The sequence below is a fragment of the Cicer arietinum genome, chromosome 5 (assembly GCF_000331145.2).
Source record: "Cicer arietinum cultivar CDC Frontier isolate Library 1 chromosome 5, Cicar.CDCFrontier_v2.0, whole genome shotgun sequence".
In the NCBI taxonomy this organism is placed as follows: Eukaryota; Viridiplantae; Streptophyta; class Magnoliopsida; order Fabales; family Fabaceae; genus Cicer; species Cicer arietinum.
Window position 1 is genome coordinate 62,417,918 of NC_021164.2, and position 18,627 is coordinate 62,436,544.

General features: G+C 34.5%; 1 protein-coding gene across 10 annotated transcripts in view; it reads left to right on the plus strand.

Annotated features, from left to right (window-relative positions):
• LOC101498080 (serine/threonine-protein kinase ATM) overlaps positions 1-16,719 on the plus strand; it is an 85,244-nt gene extending 68,525 nt beyond the window's left edge. For 8 of the 10 annotated variants that reach the window (XM_073368573.1, XM_073368574.1, XM_012716285.3 and 5 more), the window contains 23 exons: positions 501-652; positions 766-967; positions 1,077-1,124; positions 1,192-1,275; positions 1,418-1,501; positions 1,617-1,697; positions 1,811-1,900; positions 1,988-2,050; positions 2,327-2,467; positions 2,556-2,612; positions 2,750-2,809; positions 8,121-8,215; positions 8,308-8,416; positions 11,448-11,537; positions 12,385-12,464; positions 12,864-12,942; positions 13,805-13,851; positions 14,018-14,117; positions 14,521-14,652; positions 15,429-15,563; positions 15,647-15,712; positions 15,910-16,053; positions 16,245-16,719. In XM_073368573.1, coding sequence (XP_073224674.1) covers positions 501-652; positions 766-967; positions 1,077-1,124; positions 1,192-1,275; positions 1,418-1,501; positions 1,617-1,697; positions 1,811-1,900; positions 1,988-2,050; positions 2,327-2,467; positions 2,556-2,612; positions 2,750-2,809; positions 8,121-8,215; positions 8,308-8,416; positions 11,448-11,537; positions 12,385-12,464; positions 12,864-12,942; positions 13,805-13,851; positions 14,018-14,117; positions 14,521-14,652; positions 15,429-15,563; positions 15,647-15,712; positions 15,910-16,053; positions 16,245-16,322 — 2,217 coding nt within the window. In that variant the 3' untranslated portion in view covers positions 16,323-16,719. Of the gene's footprint in view, positions 1-500; positions 653-765; positions 968-1,076; positions 1,125-1,191; positions 1,276-1,417; positions 1,502-1,616; positions 1,698-1,810; positions 1,901-1,987; positions 2,051-2,326; positions 2,468-2,555; positions 2,613-2,749; positions 2,810-7,229; positions 8,091-8,120; positions 8,216-8,307; positions 8,417-11,447; positions 11,538-12,384; positions 12,465-12,863; positions 12,943-13,804; positions 13,852-14,017; positions 14,118-14,520; positions 14,653-15,428; positions 15,564-15,646; positions 15,713-15,909; positions 16,054-16,244 lie in introns of those variants that run through there. The other 2 variants (XM_073368579.1, XR_012163164.1) reach the window with 2 other exon arrangements.
• Positions 16,720-18,627: the final 1,908 nt, after the last annotated feature.

The window sequence follows — 18,627 nt, forward strand, 5'->3', positions numbered from 1 at the left end:
AATAAGCAAATAACAGGGCAGAATTAGTAATAGGGAAGTTATATAGTACAACAGTTGTGTACTAGTTATGTAGGGAAGTTATGCAGTAAGTGTAGTTGTAGGGAGGATTTGTGAGTGTTTTGGGTGTGCATTCTGTTTTCCTTTTGTGTAAGGAAGAGAATTGTTGGAACCTTTGGCTCTAAGGCTGGTAGAAGAAGCTCATCAACCAGACTTTTTTGTATTTGTGTATTCTTTGTGTGCAGTTCAACAAAGATTATGTTTTAAACCCCATCAAATTCTCAATCAAGACACACTCTTCTGCTATGTGCTTTATTAGACCAGATTGGCTGGGTGAGAATGGAATTGTTATCCATATTGTTAACTCACATATTGTTTGTAATTTTGAAAACTGTGTATTGATTGGCATTAACTTGTGCTTGTTTGCTTTTGCTTCTGGCTGATACATTGGTTAAAAAGAAATCAACAGTAGTATTATTGTTTTCTCTGCTTCTGGATGGCAGATTGAAGAAGCAAAGCTTTTTCGTGCTCAAGGTCAAAATGAGATGGCTATCAACCTTGGAATGTACATATCACAAAATTATCAGTGTAATAAAGAAGCTTCAGATGTTTATCGGTTGATTGGCAAGTGGCTGGCAGAAACCAGATCTAGCAAGTTATTGGACAAAACTTAATTCTGTTTAATGTTTTTGTAATATACTCCCTTTATATACCTGACTCGTTTGAGTTCTTGTCTTCTCCTGTTTTTGTCTAAACTTGCAACTGCAGTTCAAGAACAATTTTGGAAAAGTATTTGAAACCCGCTGTCTCCATTGCTGAGGATATGAAAACTACGGATAAGAAGGCCATGAAAAGAAGATGTCAGACTCATTTTCATCTTGCACACTATACTGATGCTCTATTTAGGAGCCATGAAGAAAGACTTAACTCTAATGAGTGGCAATCAGCAATGCGTTTAAGAAAGCACAAGGTACCTAATTCACTGATTCTAATAAAAAGACTATGTCTAGTTAAAAGACAATCACAAGTGACATTAATTGCCGTTACGTATTATGATCATGGTATTGTTGATTTTACAGACTGTAGAGTTGGAAGCACTCATTAAAAGGTTAAGGAGTTCAACAAAGGTAGTTACTAACATTTTTTTCCTGCTTATATTTTCCGATGCTCTAATTCGTGTAGTACATAACATAGGGTGAGAAAACTGACTACACCATGAAAATCCAAGAACTACAAAAGCAAGTAGCAATGGATAAGGAAGAAGCCCAGAAATTACAGGTATCTATTTTGTTTCATCAATTAGGAAGGATATTTTTTGTAATTCTGTGCACAACTATATCACAAGATCTGATGATGAATATATTCTTTAAACCCCACAGTTTATAATAAGTGCCATTTTCCCTGTCTTTCAACACCTCAGGATGACCGGGACAATTTTCTTAATCTTGCATTGGAGGGATACAAACATTGTTTAGTCTTAGGTGACAAGTACGATGTGCGAGTGGTATGGAGTTGCCCTTTATTTCACTCTACTGATAGATTCAAGCATATACACTATTTAAATATTGTATGTGTTGCAATAAAGTATAATTTCCTTTATCAAGTTTATTTGCTTTCAGGTGTTTCGGATTGTTTCCTTGTGGTTCAGCCTTTCTTCTCGAAAACATGTTGTAAATAGCATGCTTAGCACGATTGATGAGGTATGTAGTATAAAGCATTGCCAATCAAGTGCTCTGAGTTGTATGATTTCTCCCTTTTTCAAAACCTGGATATGTGGGTTTCGTATGTTGATTGTTTTTGAACCTGTTTGTAGGTTCAATCCTTCAAATTTATACCTTTAGTATACCAAATTGCTTCTAGAATGGGTAGCTCAAAGGATGTTCAAGGACCTCTTAATTTCCAGGTTCTGCTTTCCCCTGTACTATTTCACTTAAATTTTTTTCATATTTTATTTCCATTATGTAATGTAACATAAACATGGACCATGCAGTTTGCTTTGGTTTCCCTTGTGAAGAAAATGGCTATTGATCATCCATACCATACAATACTTCAAGTATGTGCCACTTATCTGCCATCGAGCAATATTTTGCATACTGTTACAAACATATGTACATATATATTTCTCAGAGTCAAGTACAATGTGTGACTAAACATCTATGATTAAGAGAAACATAAACCAAACCTTATTCTGTTGAACCATATATCTATTTTCCCATTTGAAATTGTATATTTACTTATTTTATTTTCAATTTTTGGATGCATTTTATTCATTTGTTTCTAACATTATTCATCAAATAAAAACAAAAACATTATATTGATTTGTTTTTAGCTTCTGGCCCTGGCAAATGGTGACCGTATCAAGGATAAACAACGTAGTAGAAATTCGTTTGTGGTTGATATGGACAAAAAACTTGCAGCAGAAAATCTTCTAAATGAGTTGTCATCATATCATGGAGCTATCATACGACAAGTAAAATCACTTTTTATTTTATAATTTCTTCTCTAGTAGTTCAAATAATCAATCAATTATCTCCAAACTCTAATTGTTACATATGTAGATGAAGCAAATGGTGGATATTTATATTAAACTTGCTGAGATGGAAACAAAGAGAGAGGTGACACATTTTTTATATTTCATAACCATTCTTATTTATGACCATAAATTTATTTGAAGATAAATTTCAATTAATGGCTTGCAAAGTAAACTGAAAATATTGTTTTCCACAACCTTCTAATTGTGTTATTTATGTAGGATACCAATAAAAGAGTGACACTACCAAGGGATTTACGTAATCTCCCAGTGCTAGAACTTGTAAGTCAATTGCTGAATTTATTTATGATGATGAAGCATTCAGGATGGTGCAATGATTTATTTGTTTCTAGGACGGCCTTTGGGACTGAGTATGGAAAATAATATTCTGAATATTATTATGATTGAATAATGCATACAAATCTAAAATGATTATATAGCCTATGCTCTACCTATAGGGCCATACAAATGGGCCGGATACAATAATCACGGATTAGTTACAGAATATACACCTAATAATCAGTAATTCGGCACTCCCAGCTTGCAAGTGTTGGGAATTTTTCAGTTGGTAAGCCCTTTCTTCATACATCTGCCATTTTATGTTTAGAAGTGAAGGAATACATAATGTAGCTATCATCAATCTACTATCCAACTTCTCTTGATGAAGTGTTGGTCTATCTCAATGTGAATAGTATCTACAATTTGTATTCTAGAATATGGAAAGGATTATGAAATGTTCATGTCGCAAGAGTTGAGTTTCAAGATTTCTCTTCCGGGGAAATAACTTTGGTTTAGATGTATATATAGGGAAAGCCGTCTGTAATGAAAAATGCACGCACGGCTTGGGGAGGAATTTTTCCTTGTCTTACTGATTATGAGAAATAATGGTATCTGATTTATTGTAATAAAACAAATTTATAGGTCCTTCATACTGTATCTTCAAGTCATCAAGTACAAATTTCATCCATAATACTCCCTCTGGTCAATATTATAAGAAACAAAAAGTATTCATTCTTTTGGTCATTTTTATAAGCAACATTGGCCCATATTCATTTGTACCCTTATTTATTGTTTGAGAATGTTAAAGTTGTGGGATTTTAAAGAAAAGAGAGAAAATAATAAGAGTTTCAATATTATTGATAATAACTCTATGCAAACTAAGTCGAGGTCAGGTGGAAGAACAGCAAGTGCCAAAACCATGAACTTCCCGAGTTATAAAACATGCTTATCCGACTAACAACAAAAGAGGTGGAAGACCAGCAAGTGCCAAAACCATGAACTTCCGGAGTTATAAAACATGCTTATCCGACTAACAAAAGACACAAGAGCATCCAAATCAGCAATCAAACTAGCAAGCTTTTCCAAATAACTTTGCATGTCCAAGTCTTGTGTTGAAGATTGGCGCTAATTAAGGAGAATCAACAGATTTTGTTTTGTACAGTTTTATGACAGCTGTATGTCCATTAAATATAGATTAGTATTAGCTAATTCCTAGCCTTTCCTATCTTATTAGAATTAGCAATTATGAGGAGAATAACTTCCCTAATTCTTAGGCTAGATTAGCGCCCAGCCTTAATCTCCTAGTCTGTATAAATTCTGCTTTGTATTATTGTAAAGATACAGAAAATAAAATAAGAAAGTTCCGCATGGTATCAGAGCTCGATCTGATCCATCCCTAAGAAAACCCTAGCGCCGCCAGCAATGGGTGAACCTTCCGACAAACAGCCAAAGATGGAAACTGGATCATTTCCGACCAGTTCACATGATGGGCTCAGTCATCTCATCACTGGCCATAAATTAAATGGTCAAAACTATACCCAATGGGTAAGATCAGTCAAGATCTTCCTTCAAGGAAAAGGGAGAGAAGACTACATCACAGGAGACACAAAATGTCCCCAAGAAGGAGATGCCACCCTTCAAAAATGGAAACTTGAGAATAGCCAAGTAATGTCATGGCTGCTCAACACCATGACCAACGAAATTGGTGAAAATTTCATGTTCTATGATTCGGCAAAGGAGATATGGGATGCTGTGAAGGAAACATATTCAAATGTGGACAATACCTCTGCCATATTTGAGATAAGAAGCATTCTACACAACCTTCGACAAGGAGAATCTTCTGTTACTGAGTATTTTAATACACTTAGTAGACATTGGCAACAACTAGATGTATATGAAGAAGTCACATGGGACTGTCCAGGGGATAAGAAAAAATTCAAAGAGCTGGTGGAGAAGGACAGAATCTACATGTTCCTATTGGGACTAAACAAGGACCTTGATGAAGTCCGTGGAAGGATCCTTGGAACCAAACCTCTTCCCAAAATTCGGGAAGCCTTTTCAGAAGTAAGGAGAGAAGAGAGCAGGAGGAAACTCATGTTGGGAAATGCCACCTCAACACCTCCCACCGAGAGCTCAGCAATGGCTGCAAGAGGAAACCAAATTCGGCCATTTCAAAAGAAAAATCGTCCCTGGTGTGATCACTGCAAGAAACCAGGCCATACACAAGAAATATGTTGGGTTATACATGGAAAACCCCCAGAAGCCAAGCAATTCAAAAGCAGGGACAGCAGAGGCAACGCAATTTTTAACCACCAAGAAGCTGAGGTAAAATCTACTTCATTTCCATTTAACAAGGAACAAATGGAGGCTTTACAAAAAATCTTCAAACAAACCATGCTCTCTACAGAAAAAGGTGGTACGGCTGTAGTGGCTCAGAGAGGTAATGTCTCACATGCTCTAAATACTAGCATGGGAAAAACAAAGTCATGGATTGTTGACTCAGGGGCTTCAGATCACATGACTGGAAATTTTAATTTGTTTACTAGTTATTCTCCTTATCCATTTAACTGCACTGTCCGAATAGCAGATGGCACACATTCTAAGGTCATGGGTACAGGATCAATTATTTTGTCACCTAATATTACACTAGAATATGTTCTATATGTGCCAAAACTTGATTGCAACTTGCTGTCCATTAGCAAAATCACAAGAGATTTGAAATGTGTTACTAAATTTTCTCCTAACTTGTGTGAATTTCAGATTTTGGAGTCGGGGAAGACGATTGGCAGTGCTAAAGAGTGTGCTGGACTCTACCTACTTCAAGCTGAAGAATTAGAAAGAGGACTCAAGAACCAGTCATATGCAGCAGCTAGTGTTCCAAGTAGTGACAATCCTGTAATGTTATGGCACTATCGATTAGGCCACCCAAATTTCATGTATCTGGAAAAATTATTTCCTTCTTTATTCAATAAAAATCAGAAGCATTTTCAGTGTGAAATTTGTCAATTGTCCAAACATACACGTAGCCAATACCCACCCCAACCCTATAAGCCATCCCAACCTTTCGCCCTAATTCATAGTGATGTATGGGGACCATCACGCATTAAGAATGTTACTGGTTCTAGATGGTTTGTCACGTTCATTGACGATCACACTCGTGTTACCTGGGTATTTTTAATGAAAGAGAAATCAGAAGTAGGAAGGATCTTTGAGGTTTTCCACAACATGGTGCAGAGCTATGGCACAAGGAATTTGTGAAGGGATTTGGCTCAAACGAATGTTGGATGAGATCAAAATTCCTACTAACTACACTATGAGAATACTTTGTGACAACAAGGCAGCTATAAGTATTGCAAAAAACCCGGTTCACCATGATAGAACAAAGCATGTGGAAATAGACAAACACTTCATTAAGGAGAAAATTGATCATGAGATCATAAGTGTTAACCACATCTCATCAAACAGACAAACAGCAGACATTCTAACAAAGGCACTTTCAAGGCACACATACGAAACTATCAGGTCCAATCTGGGTATGATAGATATCTACCACCCAGATTGAGGGGGAGTGTTGAAGATTGGCGCTAATTAAGGAGAATCAACAGATTTTGTTTTGTACAGTTTTATGACAGCTGTATGTCCATTAAATATAGATTAGTATTAGCTAATTCCTAGCCTTTCCTATCTTATTAGAATTAGCAATTATGAGGAGAATAACTTCCCTAATTCTTAGGCTAGATTAGCGCCCAGCCTTAATCTCCTAGTCTGTATAAATTCTGCTTTGTATTATTGTAAAGATACAGAAAATAAAATAAGAAAGTTCCGCATCTTGTTTCCTTATAAAGATAAGATTAGAGACGACGTTGTATAGACGGTTGATGTCCTTCACCTTTGAAAAGAGATAAAGTTTGAAAATAGTTTATAAAGAGTGACACCTCTTACCTTGCAAACCGGTTTTGTAAGGACGAGTCAAACCTAATATAAATCTAATATGGTATCAAAACCTATCTGTTCGGGTCAACCACCATTTTTTACATGCATCGAGCCTAATAGTATTGAGCATGAGAGGTGTATTGGAAAAACCCAAGCCTCGCATTGAAAAGAGATAAGGCTTGATAAAAGTTTATAAAGAGTGGCACCTCTCACCCTACTAACCGATTTTGTAAGGATGAGTTACATAGAATATATAAACCTAATAGTAACGACATCATAGTACATCTTAAAGGAGCGACATTGCATATGAATTTTGGCATTGTTTGAGAACCAACAAACACTGTAAAAGAAGGCATCAACTTGTCTGTTCTGTATATGGGATATTCTTGGACTGTATGAGAAGATAGTCCTCATCACTACGCCCTTGCAACCAGACCTCAAGGACAGCAGCCCAACTTGCATAATTGACTATGCCTACCAAATTTTGCAGGGAATCAAGGGGACTTTATTGAAACTGACAGCGAAAGAAGAGTCAAATGCAGGACCAATTGCAGCCATGTGATCGAAGTGGTAGAGGCTATTTGGCAGCTGGAGAGTGGATGGGGTGAGTGACATTGAAAATTGGCAGAGGAAGTTATGTGATTATCTATGGTGTTGGTTTATTGTGGGTTGTAGTGGAGATGGCCTATCTGGTAACAGAGGGAGTGTGCAACTAGAAGACAGTGTGTTACTCTTAGAATATAAGATAATATCTTATGATATTATATTAGTGTATCTTAAGTTATTTCTTAAGATTGATTTATAATCTTACAGAATCTTAGATTACCTCTTAGGATTAGGTTTTGTACTAATTATTTTATTGTGATTTGTTCTTGATTTTTCTATTTATTTAGGATTGAATCTATGTATTCTTATAAAAAGAAATTAGTGTTTAGTTTTTTTTATCAAGTCAATATCACACATATTTTATATTATTTTCTATCCTCCTTTTATCTAAAATCTCACAACTTCAACACAGAGAACAAAAAAAAAATCACACAATGAAAGGCTGTCATTGGAATATGCACATTGAACCCTAGAATCAAATGACTATTGATACCCATAAGCTAATTGTAATTTCTGTTTCTATAATAGAGCACACCTCATTTGTATTTCTAATATAAATATTAATTTGACGTGATTGTTTAATCTACTTCTAATCACTTATTTTGTATAGCTAAGGATATAAACATGTGATAAATTCTATAAAAACATTATGACATTATTTGTATGGTGTCAACAATGACATTAGGTCTGCTATGCCTATGTTTTGTTAAATCCTCTTTTTGTAGAGCTATTTACGTGCTAAAGTATTTCCTTTTGCATTTCCGTTGCCATTCAGGTACCTGTGGTGACAGCTACAATTTCAATTGATCATAGTTGTCAATATCATGAAGGCACTTTTCCGTACTTCAAAGGATTAGCAGATTCTGTTATGTATGTCTCAATGATTTATAGACTTCAGAGAGTATTTCTTCTAGCATTCAATATTAATTCTTAAATCATCTTTATGCTGCTTTAACGTACAGGATAATGAATGGTATAAATGCTCCTAAAGTGGTTGAATGCTTGGGTTCTGATGGATGCAGATATCGGCAACTAGCAAAATCTGGAAATGATGACCTAAGACAGGATGCTGTGTGAACTCTAACACCTTATGCTTTCAAATTGTTTTGGCATTGTTGCCGAAGTTATGTTAAATTAGTTTATTTTTCTTGAAGAAAGTAAAAGGCAAAATATTTTCATGTTTTACTACTGTTGAATATAAAGAGTATTGAGAGACATATTAAATAACCCGTGTGTTTCAACTATACAACGGAATTTCTTTATATAGACAGAGTATTAAACAACCCTAATTTACAGTAATACTAACGGGCCGGAATACTTACAGCCCATCTAATCTAACTATTTACATTCTAATATAATATTTAACACTCCCCCTCAAGATGGAGCATATAAATCAAAAGCACCTAGCTTGTTACATATATAACTAATTATAGGACTTCACAATGACTTTGTAAACACATCTGCTAACTGATCATTGGAATTGACAAAACTAGTGATGATGTCACCCGATTCGATCTCTTCTCTAACAAAATGGCAGTCAATTTCAATATGTTTGGTTCTCTCATGAAAAACAGGATGTGAGGCAATGTGCAATGCAGCTTGATTATCACATATTAGTGTCATTGTACTGGCCTCTTCAAATTGAAGTTTTTTCAGTAACTGTTTCAACCTGATGAGTTCACATGTTACTAGTGTCATGGCTCTGTATTCTTCCTCAACGTTGGATCTTGCAACAACATTTTGTTTCTTACTCTTTCAAGATATTAAATTTCCTCCGACAAGTACACAATACTCGGAAGTTGATCGTTTGTCTATGGGTGAGTCTGTCCAATCAGCATCTGAGTAGTCAATTATCTAAGTATGTCCTCTATCTTCATAAATGAGACCTTTTCCAGATGCACTTTTGATGTATTTAAGAATCCGGATTACAACATTCATATGTTCTTGGCAAGGAGAATTTAAGAATTGACTTACCACACTTACAGAAAAGGAAATGTCAGGACAAGTGACTGTGAGATAGTTTAATTTTCCAACCAATCTCCTATATCTTCCTGAATCTGATAGAGGCTCCCCCTGATTGGGTAGGAGTTTGACATTTGGATCCATAGAAGTATCAACTGACTTGGCATTTAATAGGTCTGTTTCTTCAAGAATGTCCATAGCATATTTCTTACTCTTTCAAGATATTAAATTTCCTCCGACAAGTACACAATACTCGGAAGTTGATCGTTTGTCTATGGGTGAGTCTGTCCAATCAGCATCTGAGTAGTCAATTATCTAAGTATGTCCTCTATCTTCATAAATGAGACCTTTTCCAGATGCACTTTTGATGTATTTAAGAATCCGGATTACAACATTCATATGTTCTTGGCAAGGAGAATTTAAGAATTGACTTACCACACTTACAGAAAAGGAAATGTCAGGACAAGTGACTGTGAGATAGTTTAATTTTCCAACCAATCTCCTATATCTTCCTGAATCTGATAGAGGCTCCCCCTGATTGGGTAGGAGTTTGACATTTGGATCCATAGAAGTATCAACTGACTTGGCATTTAATAGGTCTGTTTCTTCAAGAATATCCATAGCATATTTTCTTTGTGAAATTACAAGGCCATCCTTGGTTGGGCTACTTCAATGCCCAAAAAATAACAGAGTTTACCAAGGTCTTTAGTCTGAAATTTATTTGAGAGATGTTGTTTTAACTGGAGTATTTCTTGCTGATCACTATCAATTTTAACTAGAGTTTACCAATATGGAAGCAGGAGGCCGATGCGAGTGCGGTGGAAGAAGCGGCACCGTGAACGGCTGTCAGAAGCGTCGTCACGTGCAGTAGGTGATGGCGGCGCGTGGATATCACGCACGTGAGGGCACGTGAGGAGGTTGCTGATGACGCGGCGGAAGAGTTTGGCCGATCTGGAGTGTACAACGCTACTGGAGTGGTCGTTCGTCGAAAAAAATCCTCATAAACAGTGACGGCAGCGACGGTAGAGTGTGAACGGATGGACAAAAATTGAGGAATCAGCGTATCAAAGGCAGAGAGGGGGAAACCGGAGTTGAGAACACGGTTTGCCGGAAAAAAAAAAATATTCACCGGAGACAGTGGGTCCATCGGGTAGTTGACGATTAAGGTTGTCTCTCAATTGACTCTAGATACCATGTTGAATATAAAGAGTATTGAGAGACATTGAATAATCCGTGTGTTTCAACTACACAACGGAATTTCTTTATATAGACAAAGAGTATTAAACAACTCTAATTTACAGTAATACTAACAGGCCGGAATACTCACAGCCCATCTAATCTAATTATTTACATTTTAATATAATATTTAACAATTACTACAGCCTTAAACTGTTTATATAGGAAAAGAAATTACAATAGTAATACTGAGTAATAATGACAGAATTATAAAATAAAAATAAACAGAATAATATAAGTAAAAGAGAGTTAAATCGGATTTCCCTTGATTCTTCAACATTTCCATTCTTAGAAAGAAAAATAACTTTCCAAACCCAAGCAAGCATTTCTAATAAATAAGTTATATAAACCCTAGTTTTCTGTCAATACTAATTTTCAATCAAACAATCATCTAATGCTAACCTGGTTTGAGTCATTCTGTTTTTGAAAAATGATACCTTCCATCTAGCTCGCTTACATGGTGATTGGTCCAAGTTAAACCTTTTGGTATAGATTAGATATAGCAACAAAAAAAAAATTGTTTTCATCCTTTTAGATTTTCACTGTGTTTTTGGAATCTTAACTGGTGTTATACTGGTTTGTTAACCCCATAGGATGCTTGGGGTTACTGATTTGTATAGCATGTAGAGTAGAGGAAGGGTTCATCCTGTGGCTTAGTTTGTTTTTAATGTTTCTGTTTCTTGGGTCTGCTATGGTTGGGTGGGTGTTAAGCTGTTATTTATCTTTTGCTGGGATTGGGTTTGTGTCCTATTTCACAAGTTGTAATTCTGTTTTCCAATATTTGGTACTCGTCCTAGATATTGGTGGCTTAGTAAAAGTTTAGCTTAGATATTGTGTGTGTATATATATATATGCCCCTGAATTTTTTCTTACTTTGATGGTTAACCTTCTCGATTCTTTATAGGTAATGGAACAATTCTTTGGTTTAGTTAACACATTCTTGAGGAACCATCAAGATACATGGAGAAGAAGGCTAGGTGTACGGACTTACAAGGTATCTTCTGCTTTTTATTGTTCTAGGTCTCTAGTGCTGGTGATTGGCTGGTAAGTTGTTACAATGTCTTTTAGAGATGAATCTATTAGCAAACCGTTTTCGAGAATTTCCTGCTACGTAGTGACATAAATAAGTGAAAATGAAAGTGGGGCTAAGTTCAGAGTTTCCTTTATTTTTCATTACTGATGGCTATTAGAAATGACTATTTTTCATAGAATATGCTTTAGCAGCTGGGTCCTATTCCCAGGATTGTTTCATCATATAACTCTTTCTCCTTGGTCTAGAAAAATTGCTTCCTGATTGTCTATGATAAGCTTACGAATCCATATTAAGGGAAATCATATTCCTTGAAAACAATATAATAACGTGGATTAGAAAATTTGCTTCCTGATTGTCTATGATAAGCTTACGAATACATATTAAGGGAAATCATATTCCTTGAAAATGATACAGTAAGCAATAGAACAGTTTTTTTCTTTGCTGGTTGGAAGCATTTAAACTTTCTTTCCATAAGAGGGACATACTCAAGAGTTATAGATAATTTTTTAAATATTTGAATTGCGCACTTTTTGTATACATAGTCTCTTCTTTCTTGTCCTACTTTTGCTTTCTGATTTATGTTACAAATTGTTCATCATGAACTTAATCTATGGAGGAGTTCTTTGTTGTATACTCCTAGCATCCCAGTCTGAACTTCTTATATGTTATGTAATTCAATGCTGCTAATCCTAAATGTTTTTCATGGAGGAAAATGTCCCTGCTGTTTGCCTGAGGTTCTGTACTGTATTGTAGTTTTAGAAAAAGATTGAATTATTAAAATGATTGAGAATATTATATTATGATATAGGTTGTTCCATTTACTCCAAGTGCTGGTGTTCTTGAATGGGTCAATGGCACTCTTCCTCTCGGTGAATATCTTATAGGGAGGTCAGTCAAAGAGAGACCTATTTTACTACGAAATTTATTGTTTTGTTCAACTTCAAAATGGTTGGTCCTTGTCATGAACCAACTGTCCCGAAACTTAAGCTATTGGGTGAAGGCACGCGATTGATTTTATATTTAACTTGCCCTGTCAAGCAAGAGCTCTTTGGGCTTTAAGAGTAAGCAATGCACTTACCGACCTTAGTTGTGCTCAAAGTTACTTTCTACTTTGAAGAACAAATGCAAATTATGCATTAAGGTTCAAAATTTAGAACTTATGGTCATGGAGATTTTGATATGCCATCTCATGAATTGAATATCCCAATAGCCTAAGTTGTTGGGTGAAAGCACATGTATGGTTCTATAATCTATATCTATTATCTAATAATTCTCCTTGAACTTCAGCCTAAGAAATGGTGGTGCTCATGGTCGCTATGGAGTAGGCGATTGGTCATTCCTTAAATGTCGAGAGCACATGGCAAATGTAAGCAAATAGTATATAAGTATTCATGTCAACATGAGTATCATAAAAATATTTCACGAATTTATATTGCTTGTTGTGTAGTTTCTTAAACTGACGACACTCAATTTTTATCAAAAAAGAAAAATCAGACCTATTAATTCTGATGGCACTAAAAAAATCTTTAGATGTGAGAAGACTTTCCCAGCAAAAATTATTCAGGGTAACTATTAGGAACCCAAGAATTGAATTCCTAAGAAAGATCACTTTTATTAGTAACTAGGAGAGAAATTTCTCCTCCAAAGATTTCCCCTTCACAATAGAGTCACTATATTCAACAATTGATTACAATATTCAATGATCTCCTTCTAACTCCCCAATCTTCCTATTTATACAAATAGTCTTATGACAACCTCAACTAACTAACCCATGAACCAACTATTATTATTAACTGACTCTACTAATCTATGTCCTAACAATAACATATGAAGGATAGATAAATTGAATCTCCCAATTTTTATATATTTGTCGGAAAACAACTAGTAAACTCGTGTTGGGTAAATCTGCCATGATCCAAGGGAAACTTTGTAGATCTGGCTGGCATGTATTTCATTAATCTATGGAGAAGTTACAATTTACATATTTCCATTCTTACTGCTCTTTTAGATGTCTTAGTTCCTATAACAGGATCATTAATGTCGGGAGAGAATTGTTGGGAACGCTCATTTAAAATTCACTCTCAAGTACTGTACAATTATTTTACTTATTCAAGTCTTACACTGAGTCTAGAAGTAAAACAAATTGAAAAGACTGACACAGCTTATATATATTACCTCTCACTTTCTGATATACCAAATAGAATAGTAATAGTGATGATTTTTTATAGGAAAGGGACAAGCGCAAAGCATTTCAGGAAGTTTGCAGGAATTTCAGGTTTACTTCTTGTAGTTATTATAATAAGTCATTAGATTTAGTATTGAGTATATGGGTTCAGCCCACATGTTTTCTTATGTCTCTAACTCTCTATTCACTCTCTACTTATCTTTTAAAGGACCGTGAGGTCATAGTCAACTTAGTTTAATCATATTGTCTTTTGAAGGCCTGTCATGCATTTCTTTTTCTTGGAGAGGTTCTTACACCCAGCTGAGTGGTTTGAAAAGAGACTTGCGTATACCCGAAGTGTTGCTGCTAGTTCTATGGTAAGTGCCTTCTACTTTTACATGCATGCTTACTTTTTCAGTAACTGGATCTACCCAGTAGTGTCAATGGTCTTTGTCCGAGTAAAGATGGCCCATTCAACAACACTAACATAATTCAATTTGAGATTTTATACTCTTTTTAATTTTCACAATTTTTAAAGCAAATATCTTCCCGTTCAGAGTGTAGCCATGTTGCAATGAGTACAGCTCTGATTTTGAACTAACTCTTCATATTGCTCGTTGTGATCCAAACCCACCACATACTCTATCAGTTCTATTTTCTTTCGAAATAGTTTTTAAGTACTCTATCTGAAATATGATTATTTTCAGAAATGTCATAAATATCTCATTCACATATCTCATTCACAGTCCTTGCAATATTTATTACTTGATTAATATTCAGGTTGGTTATATCGTTGGCCTCGGAGATCGACATTCAATGAATATTTTAATTGATCAGACCACTGCAGAGGTTGTTCACATTGATCTTGGTGTTGCTTTTGAACAAGGCTTGATGCTTAAGACCCCAGAACGGGTATGTCTTTGATAATGCTTCATTAATGATCTAGAAAGCATGCATCTGTGAAGACATATATATGAGATTACAGCAAATTTTAAAAATTTGAGGACACAACATAGTTATAATACAACTCAAAATTATTATAGATTTAATCAGAGACTAGTATAACGTAACAAAGGATGGGGACTGGCCAATGAGTTGGGGAAAAGATTGTAGGAGTAGGGATGGTGAGTGGCCAATGGGTTTGGGGAGATGGTGGAGGCGGGGTTGGGGTTGAGGAGGAGACAGAGATCGTGGAGGTAAAGTAAGGATAAGGTTGAGTAAGAGATGGTGATGGTGGGGTTAGGGTGGGGTGGATAGCTGAGGGGATGGGAGGAGAATGTGGGGTGGAATTATAATTCACCATGTTTCTACAGCTTATTATTAGCTAGGAAAATGCCCTGCCTGATACATTAGTTATTTTGTGATTCACAATGAGCCGCATGTCTTGGTTGTTTACGAGAAAATCAATATTTTAAATGTTAGCTTGAGTCATCATGATAAAATTTAAAACTTATCTAATTATTGGGGTACTCTCATTTGTTTGGTATAGAAGTTCAAAATGTAAAAAAAATAAAATTGTAAAATGCAGCTAGGAGTGTCCCTTATCCGATGTGTAACATGAACACAGATCCATCCAACATGGATGCGATACCTAAATAACTTCTAATTTGAAGTGTCCATGCATCCTTGATCTGATCTCAGTTACATTGTTAATCCGGATTGTTGATATCTTCTTTAACTGCCGGCAGGTTCCATTTAGGCTCACAAGAGATGTAATTGATGGAATGGGTGTAACTGGTGTAGAGGGGGTTTTCCGAAGATGTTGCGAGAAAACACTCTCTGTAATGAGGACAAACAAAGAGGCGTTACTGACAATTGTGGAAGTAATCATACTTCACTCAAATTTTCATTGAATGAGTTTAGCTTATTTCTATTTATTTTCATAACAGATGTGTGTCTTCTGTAGGTTTTCATTCACGATCCACTTTATAAGTGGGCTCTGTCTCCTCTAAAAGCTTTGCAGCGTCAAAAGGTAACCTAAATCCTCAATTGTTATGTTATCTTTATCTAAACCCACAAGTGCTATTTTCTTCATTTAACCTTAGAACCAAAAGAGAAAATTCATTTTCCAGCATATATGGGATTTTGTGGCAGCTCCATTGGGCGAAGTATGTTCATCTTGCGTGATTTGATTTATCCGCAATGCTCATTTTGCTCTTTTCTCCACAGGATTTGGATGATGATTTGGATACAGGTTTGGAGGAACCTCAAAATGAGTATGAAGGAAATAAGGATGCTGCACGTGCACTTTTGCGGGTAAAACAAAAGCTGGATGGGTATGAAGATGGCGAAATGCGAAGTATCCATGGGCAGGTATTTCTTCGATATATTCCCTGCCAAATTAGTATTGATTATGCATATTTCTTTTCCTTTTTCATCTATATCATCATTTGGCTGATAAAGTGGGTGGGATACTATCGGTGTTATGTGAGCGCTGATATAAAATATAATTTTACATGTTCAAATATCTCATGGAAAATATAATTGTGGTATTTCATTCGCAGGTACAACAACTCATCCAAGATGCAATTGATTCTGAGCGTTTGTGTCAAATGTTTCCTGGTTGGGGGGCTTGGTTATGAAGAGTACTTTTGTTCGTTGTACACCTTGAGGGATCTTGTATAGGCGGCGTCTATATACTTCTCGTTTCATTATAAGAAATAATAATTAGTTACATTGATTTTGATTTTTTTTTTGTCCGTAGAATATATAAAATAAACTCACAATTACATTGATTTTATATGGTAAAATTATGTATATAGCTTAAAAACTCACTAATTAACAGTAGTTCAAAGCACTAGTAGTTGAATAGTATTTGAGTTCAAAGCACTAGTAGTTGATTAGTATGCAATATGGATACGTTGTCCGTTTTGGAGTATCTATACTTGGTAGGTTTAGACCAAACAATGTATATTCTAATCTAGTCATCAATTTGTACAATTGACATTTCCAGTTAAGGCAATGCATTTGTTAAAATTATTTGTAAGTGTAATATAGTGGCACTTACAAGTGACCAAGATAATTGTGTTCACCGATTGAACATAAGTATATTCTTGAGCTAGTACAATCTTTAGAAAGAAAAAAAAAAAAAGAATTTTGAAAGTATTATTATCTTTGTTATATTTTAATTTTGATAGAGTAATTCTTTGGAGTTTTTTTTCTTCATCCTCCTCCATTCTCAAATTCACAACCTTAAATAGGGGTGGGAAAACAAGTAAGCCGAATTAGACCCTATAAGTTGAATTGTCCAACTTAATTTGTTTAAAAGAAAATTGGATTTGTACCCCCACAAATGGACTAATATACCCTTCAAAATATAAAAAACATAATTTCTTCTCCTTCATTTTCATTCAATCAATTAAAGGTAAAAAAAATTACTCCAAAATCTTATCTCACCAAATTCGGTAATTAAATTATTTTCTTCAAAAATTCGATACATAAATTAACACTATTAGAAATTGTATTTTTATAATTTTTAGTGGTATAATTGATTATTTTGTCCAGAGCCCAATAGGTTTAGATTTTATTAAAGTTTAATTGTAATTTTAGTTCCTTATTTTTATCAATTCATGAAATTGTTCTCTATTTTAAAATTTGACAACTTTTGTCTCTCATTTTGATTTTTTTAACTATAAAATAGCAATATGACATATTTTAAAGAATGTGACATGATATGATGATGTATAATGATTAATAACTATGAAATTACAAGAAAATTCTATAGAAACTTCACCTTCAATTTTAAAAATTATTTATTTTTTATAATTTAATTAATGATATATAAATAATTAATATTTTTAGATGGTTCAATACTATAAAATTACATGTCACATCATTTAAAATATGTCAAATCGATATTTTTCAATTCAAAAATATGAGAAGTGATCAAAACTGTTTTATTTTTAAAACTGGGGGAGCAATTCTATGAATTGGTGAAAATAGAGAGATTAAATTAAGTCTTTTATTAATTGTATAATTATTATTTAATTAGATTGAATTTTAGATAACTAATTTTGAAGTTTAATTTCTTTTAACAATAAATTAATATATTTTATTTATTTTTAATTGTATTTTATTATTGATTATTGATGAAACAATCTAACTACATACCTTTCTTTCTTTATTTCACTATACAATGTTTTAAAACCTAGTCCAATTTAGTCCAACCAAGCTGGTTGGACTGTTTGAACCATGGCTCAATGACACGGTTAATCTGGTAGGAACAAAGAACTAGAAATGCATCTGACATGTGAAAGTTAGCTTTTGTACCCCCCATTTAAACTTGTACCCCCAATTTAATGTTTTTTCAATGAAATATCCAAAATAACCTTAAATCAAAACAGTTGTACCCCACACTTGAAAAATCCGGAAAAGTGAGTTTTTTTGAAAAAAAGTTTTTACCGGAAATTTCAAGAGGATTGAAATTTCCGGTAGTTCAAAATCAATACCGGAAATTTGAAATTTCCGGATGCCTTCCCGGAGATTTCATTTTTTGAAATTTCCGGTATGCATTTTTAACTACCAGATTTTTCAATTTTCCGGTTTGTTTACCGGAAATTTCATTTCTTTTTGAAATTTCCGGTACACTTCTTAACTTTTTGGGCAGGAGCAACCCCAGCAAATTTTTGAAACTACTGGATTTTTGAAATTTCTGGATTAACTACCGGAAATTTCAAAAAACGAAATTTCCGGTGAACAAAAACTAACTACCGGATTTTTCAAAATATTTAAAATTTCCGGTATTAAAAATACAACTACCGGAAATTTCATTGACCAAATTTCCGGTAATAACTACCGAAAATTTAGTTGCAAAAAATTACTTACCGGAAATTTCAACGAGGAGTCAAATTTTGGCAGTTATCATTATTATTATTATTATTATTATTA